At 35.2% G+C, this 7,387-nt stretch overlaps 1 protein-coding gene across 1 annotated transcript; it reads right to left on the reverse strand.

Moving 5' to 3' along the window:
- Window positions 1-3,928: 3,928 nt before the first annotated feature.
- Window positions 3,929-6,428, reverse strand: LOC118264478 (uncharacterized). Its single transcript, XM_035576992.2, has 2 exons — window positions 6,290-6,428; window positions 3,929-5,985 (listed from the first exon to the last, which is right to left on the reverse strand). Exon 2 carries the CDS (start codon window positions 5,983-5,985, stop codon window positions 4,453-4,455), a length of 1,533 nt encoding a protein of 510 aa, XP_035432885.2. The 5' UTR covers window positions 6,290-6,428; the 3' UTR covers window positions 3,929-4,452.
- Window positions 6,429-7,387: the final 959 nt, after the last annotated feature.

Raw genomic sequence — 7,387 nt, forward strand, 5'->3', positions numbered from 1 at the left:
GTACCATACACAACGACAATTGGAATTGTATCGCCATTTGCGTTTGTACCCCCAAATAAACTAGACTAGTTCCGATTTGAGATTTCCTCTCTAGCGATATGTGATAAGCCTAACGGCCGATCTCAATAACCTACTGAAAGTTAAACTCGGATAGCTATCAGAGATTAACTCTTACATCTTATCTATCTGTGACTGCCGTCTCAATAACAAAATTCGCATAACGCTAACTACAGTAATAGATAGATAGCACCCCTATCTTTGGTTAGTGTCATCCCTCCGAAGCGTTCTGTTTTTACTTTTACAAAAACTGCGTCCTGTTATATGTTTTCAAATATACAGGGTGTAACAAAATACCCATATACATCAATAAGCACTGAAGAATACAGGTTTAATAGAATCTCTACACAAAGTTTCAGCCTAAAATTCGTTAAAAAAAATTGGTACCAAATTCTTGGTGTCGTATGATTCTTGATTTTAAATCATACAATCGTGTCACAACACTACAGGGGTCGAGACATTTCTTCTGTAAATCTGATCGGCTCGTACCTATCTACTTAATTTTGATTCGCGCGGCGACGGTGCGTGCCTAGGCATTAGACGCTTGTTTGCCTAGTACCTGTATGCTAAAATTTGCCTTGTAAATATTAAAATGAAAAATGTTGAGAAATGAGAAATATGGCACTAGTAATGTACTTAGTTATTAGTTATAAGTATATTTTAAGAGGTTATTTTTGTTGTTGCTTCGGGTCGTGGTGCCGGTTGTTCTGTGGTAATTTATTTTTAATAAAAACGTAAAGTAACATTACTATTATATTATTATGTGTTATTGTAAAATATAACTAATAATACATTTAAAATATAGTGTGTGTACCAAAATTTAATTAGTTTCACAATGCCCCCCGAAAAATAGCACATTAGTATATTATTGTAAATAAATTATTTCAACAATTTCATGAATATTCGCCATGTTTTAAAATTGCTCTTCGTTAAGTACTTTATAGAATCATCGTAGGTAAATTAGTACTTGTAACAATTTCTGTCCAGATAACTCACCTCCATTTTAAAACAAATTAGGGTTCCCTTGAAGTCTGCCTGTTAATGATCGATTTTCCCGTGTTTCTTGATGTCGACTGTTTTTTGACAAAATCTTCTTTGATTTTACTTACAAATATGAGATGGCCTTGGACAAATACACATTTTGTGTTATCCGAAAGCTGCAATGGGTGTGGATTTCCAGTTTATATAAACAATATGTATAGACCTCCTCATTTCGTTTGTAGTCAAGAAAACATAATAGTTTTATTGCATCAAATCTTTTTTTGGTGCCCGATTTGCTCCCAGTACAGTATATATGACTATTACATCGAAGATGAATGCACAATTTGTTACTGATTTTGTATCCACATATTTTTTAAACACACCCATAAGTACCTATAATTTTTGAATGTTTAAATAATTTTATCGGATAATATTTTTTTTTAAAGAAGATGATTGTGAAGAAGGGTATGTGGTCTCTGCGTTATTTAAATCGTATTCTTCTTCCCAATTTCCAACTTCTTTACTTTCTGAGTAGTGGGGAAAAGGTGAAAAAATATTATTGATCGCGGAACCCTCAATTATTTCACCTGTGTTTGCACTTGACGCGCTTGATTTATATCCTGATCCTGTTGATTTTATACCTATTTGTTACTTTTCTCCTGTAACCACCACTTCTTTTTAATCGTTTCCAGTCGCTTAAATTCATGTTAAACTTATTTTCTTAAGACGAAGAGAAACAACAGAATGTCAACAAAATGGCTAACGTTTACTAGTAAAGTGATTGATCTACTATCTTATAAACTTTTTTGATCTTATAGCTCTCTTTTTAAGTACTATTAGATTAAAAAGAGTCTCGAGCAAGACTATGATGGCACAAACTTGTAATCGTTTCAGCTAAGTATGTTATAATATCATTTTCTCTCACAAAATGCTACTATAGGATCAAAATATTATTCAGGATTATTTAGTCTTACTTCAAACAATTATAGAAGACTTATTCCTTAAAGTGTCCTAAAAGATAATCTTATAGTTAACTAAAAGACTGAGGTATAAAGACTAAATTACTCTTGAGGATATGTATGCTTGTGAAATGCTATTACTAGTAAAAATGTCCTATAAATGTTTTAGAGGTCAGTCTTGTAGCGAATTGCAAGACCGAGATATAAAAACAAATGCACTTGAGTATGTTAAGGCTTGGCAAATGCTAATGTTAAAAGTCTACCGCAATGCCTTTACAAGAACGTTATTAGTAGTGACAGACTTATAATCTTTCTTTATAGGATTACTTTGCTTGTTGGGTCCCACACACGTTCATGCAAACTTGCACAAACGCAAATTTGCACAAGTTGGTAATTGAAATTTTGAACTTTTTAAAGAACTTGTACAAGTGAATAACTTGCACAATAATTATCTTCCAACACACGATACAGAATACTTGCGCAAGTGTGGACTTGCGCAAGTATTCTGTATCGTGTGTGGCTGCCATAATTTTGATCTGCTTTCCAGACTTGTGCAAGTCAGGAAACTTGTGCAAGTTTTGTCACACACACGCTCCGGTATACTTACACAAGGACGTACCGCTATGTGTGTCGTGCCACCATTATGCACGTCCTCTATCCACACTACACAAAGCATAATTGTTGGTTGTCAAAATGACATTTATGTGCAGACTGAAGCAGATGGCTCAAAATTTTTTATTCCATATTACTGAAGCACTATTTAGGATAACGTAAACAAATTACAAACGAAAAAATAAAGAATTGTAGCAACAAGAGTCAAAAGACAGGCACGGGGTGTTATCACGAGAACGTTCTCGTGGATAAAACTTAAGTCATTGTAGTTTAAAAACTATACGACTAAGAATTCAGTTATATTTTTCTGATAGTTAACTGTTGGAACCTCGCCAATCACCTGGTGCCATTTGGACGTCAACTTCAGGGACACCTGTGTATAACCAAAGTGCGTGGCTCCAAAGAATGATTTACAAATTAACGAGTTTGCAGCTGCGATAAATTCATAACAGGTGGATTAGTTTATAATAAATGCCTATCATATTACATGTATGTTTATAATATCTCTATATTCGTTATTATTCCATTATTTTGTTTTAAATACAGAAATCTCAAAATAGAATTCTTCATTATCTATTTTACTATTGACAACTGCACAGAAGCAAAAGAAACATAAACTATATTTTTTAATACCTTAATTTGCGGCCGTATACATACATATCAAGCCAAAAATAAGGTTGAACAGCGATCATTAAATGAAATTAACGACGGAGCCCTTTTTCTATAATTGGCATAAGCACATGATCTTGTGTCTTCGTCTTGTTTTTCATTAACGTTGGTGTTTATTCTGTTGACGTGCCTATACACGGTGTAACAAAGGATATGGGAAGGGTTTTTAAAACTCATGTTTTCATGGAACGAAGTTATGAATTTTTCCAATACATAAAATTCCAGAAACCGAACGAACGAACCGAACAGAATTCAAACGGTCAATGGGCAAATTCAGCAAATTGTATGGGAAAAAACCCACAGCGGACAGAAATGAAATTATCGGGATATATGAATAAAATGTGTCTAGTTTATCATGATAAGGGTCGCTTTCTTGTGGGATGTTGGAGTAGGTATATGTTCAACAGAGTTGTAGATCATACAATTTTCTACAAAAATGGTTCATCACTTTTAATCTTACGACTTTTCATTCGTCAGATATCACAGTTTTAAATAAATGAATCACAGTTTACATAACTCAATGAATTTCACCCGCTACTCCCGCGCGATTTTACCTGCTGCACGGCTCCTATTTATTTTAGTAAATAAATTGACTATTTACGTTAGAGATGGCCATAGTTTTATTTAAACATAATAAAAAAAAGAAAAAGTGTTGCTTCAATCAGTCTTTTATTCTTATCATAATTAACAGTAATTAGTCTTGTAAAAATCAACGACAAATATTTTTTTATAATTCAAAAACATATTAAAAAGCTATTTCTAAAAAAAATAGAATTGGCCAACTCTCCCGGGGCTTCAGGGTTAGTTGGCCGTAGCTATACGGGATAGATGGCCAGTACTTGACTTCCCTTTTCCCTTTCCCTTTCCCTGAAATTCGGCTTGTTTAGCTTCTTTTTTCTTCTTCTGTCCGCATTTGGAACACATATCATCAAACTCGGTACAGTTTTCATGTACCCACCTGTCACAAATAAGACACTGGAGCCACTCTTCCACAAGACGAGTCTTATAATAATTTTCTCCGCATCCAGCGCAGTTATCTGCTTCGTTTTCTTTATCTTCTTCGTCAGATGTATCACACAATACTGGTTCACTGAGATCAGAACTGCTTTCGCTCATACGCCTTACAGCTTTCCGTTTTCTATTCTTATTTGTATCAGTCTTCTTATCTTTGGGCTTAATCATTTTTTTTTTCTTGTTTTACTTTACGCCTCTGCCCTTTCAAAGTCTTTTCGTTTTCTTTATCCTTTCTTAATGCTATATGCTCCTCTGAAGTCAAAACTTTGCCAACCTGTTTGCTACGTTTACGAACTTCCATTATTTTTTGAGGAATAGGAGATATGTCTTTTAAAATTCGAGAAGGTGTCCATTGATCAGCAGATGTTCCTGGTATTGCTAATGGTTCATTTTCACCTGTTTCTCCGAAATTTGGTGGAGTGGTGGACGTTACACTTGTAGAAACAGGTAAACTTGAATCAATGTTAGTCACTTCATCTGGTGGTCGGTCACTGATAAATGCATAATCAGGTATTGCTGTTGGATTAAATGGAAACACTCCACTTGCTCTAAATCCAGAAATGGCGTTTTCGGCTGTAGCTGCCTTGCCCCATGCTTTATTCAATAATGACCCAAATGAGAGTCTTGTGATTCGGCGACCTGGATTTTGATTTATCCATAGCCGGCATTGTTCATAAAAGTGACTTTTCAGCGATTTAAACACTGCCCTATCAAGAGGCTGTAAAAAATGAGATGTGTGGCTCGGCATAGACAGAAGAATGATCTCATTTTCATTGGCATATTCAAGCATTTCTACTGAATTGCAGTGCGTGGAGTGACCATCAAGCAAAAGTAAAACTTTTCCTGGCGGCTTTCTAGGCACAAAATGTATTTTGAGCCATTCCAAAAATATTGCTGATGTGATATAAGCGGATTTTTTGGACATAAAAATACGGGATCCTGGAGGCATTCCATCTTCATATTCACTTTTTTTATTCATACCCTTCATGATACACGCCGGTGGTAGAAAAGTGCCTTCAGCATTGCAACATGCTATGATTGTGATGGTTTCACCCTTTTCTGTCGACGTTGTCGTGGATACAGCTTTAGTACCCTTTGCTGCGAGTACATGTCCAGGGCGATTGTTTAGCTGTAGACCTGATTCATCCATATTGAACACACAATTAGGCTTTGTCATCAGGTCATTATCTATCAGATTTTTTTCTAATAAATCAAAGTAGGCACTGACCTCGTTTCTGTTCATACCTTGACAACGGGCTATTGAAACTCCTTCAGACTTTCTTAGAACAATATCTGGGTGTCTGCGTAAGAACATCTGCAGCCAATCATAGCCAGCCTTTTCCTCTGATTTATTGAATTTATGTTTAATATTTAATTGCTCTGCAAATTGAAAGGCAATCACTCTTACATCACTAATTGTCAAAGGGAATCCTGTTCCTTGCATCGTTTTAATATGATCAGCCAGTTTTTTTTCATTTTGCTCTCCAAGCATAGAGGTAGGTCCCATTGGTCCCTTTTTGTCATTGTTAGTCTTGTATCTTCTTTCGAGTGTTTTACGAGGTATGCCGTAGATAATTGCTGCTCTATACACCGACATTTCTCCATTTTTTAGGGAATTTATAGCAGCTTTTAGTGAATCTTCACTCCAACAACCACGAGTGGCTATGGCTTTTCTCTGATACTTATTTGGCATCTGTAACAAAACATAAAACGCATTAATAATACTTCAAATAACAAAAAATAATATGGCTATCTCAACCTGAATGTATGTGGCCATCTCTCCTTTTTGTGCGGGTGAGATGGCCATATCAAATTTTTGATTTAGTTAAACATTAGCAGGCGCCATTTTGAGGTTAGAATAGACGTTAACATTTGATAAACATAATAAACTAAGCAAACATTTAAAAAATGCAATAAAATGTAGTACTACATGATAATATATGACCACACTATACTATTTTTGCAATACCCTGTAAAATAAAAGTTTATTTACTTACTTTTTAACATAAATACGCGCAGCAGCGTCGTCGCACTCTGTTCCCGAGCGTGCCTTGAGGCGTACTGACGGCATTGTAGCGCCATCTAGTTATGCATGCCAAAAATAATTCGATTGGCCATCTCTCCCGTATGGCCATCTCTAACGAGTTTACCCTAACACAAAAATAATAATTCGATTTAGGTCAATAGTTCTTGAGATTAGCACCATTAGTACTACTCCCGCACAATTTCACCTGCTACTCGACACCTATTAATTGTAGCGAGACGTTTTATAGCGTATAGCCTTTTTCAATAAATAGACTATTCAACACAAAAATAATAATTTGATACGGACCAGTAGTTCTAGAGATTAATGCGTTCAAACAAACTCTTCAGCTTAAAATATTAGTAATACTCCCGCTCGGTCTCATCCGCTGCTCGGCCCCTGTTGATCGTCGCGTAATATTTTATAGCTTAATAACCTTCCTCTATAAGTGAACTATAAAAAAAAGAATTCGAAATAGTAGTTCTGGAGATTAGCGCGTTAGGAGATTCAAACGAACTCTTTAGCACAGAATAATAAGTAAACAGAAGCACCACTCCCCGTAACAATTCAAACTTATAAGAGACTATTGCTACTAAGCAATAAAGTTCAATATGAGATATTTCATAGATATTCACCTATTGTAGTAGTAGTATTGCCGCAGTATTGCCGCTCTCTTCAAACACGTAGCTCTGTCGCTGTCTGGCGCTGAGTGACGTAATACGTATTCGTACTCGTTTCGCTAGGGTTGTGGGCTCGCCGATGCGTTGCGTTACATTACTTATTATTCTGTGGTACTGTACTGTAGTGTAGTACTACGTGGTACTACTACTACTACTACTATAATATTCATCGTCTATATTTGCGATCGCCCTAAAGAGTTATTTTATTTTGCCACACCTGTTATTACCTACTTTCCTGTACACATGTACATATAATTTCATTATAAAGTATATATGTTACGGTAAATCTGATTAATTGAAAATTATTAATAATTTTACAAAATTATTAATAATAATCACACGTTTTGGTAAATGTGATTAATTGATCGAAATTTATTACTTTTAGTAGTAAT

Source organism: Spodoptera frugiperda, chromosome 25 (assembly GCF_023101765.2).
Source record: "Spodoptera frugiperda isolate SF20-4 chromosome 25, AGI-APGP_CSIRO_Sfru_2.0, whole genome shotgun sequence".
NCBI classification, from domain to species: domain Eukaryota; kingdom Metazoa; phylum Arthropoda; class Insecta; order Lepidoptera; family Noctuidae; genus Spodoptera; species Spodoptera frugiperda.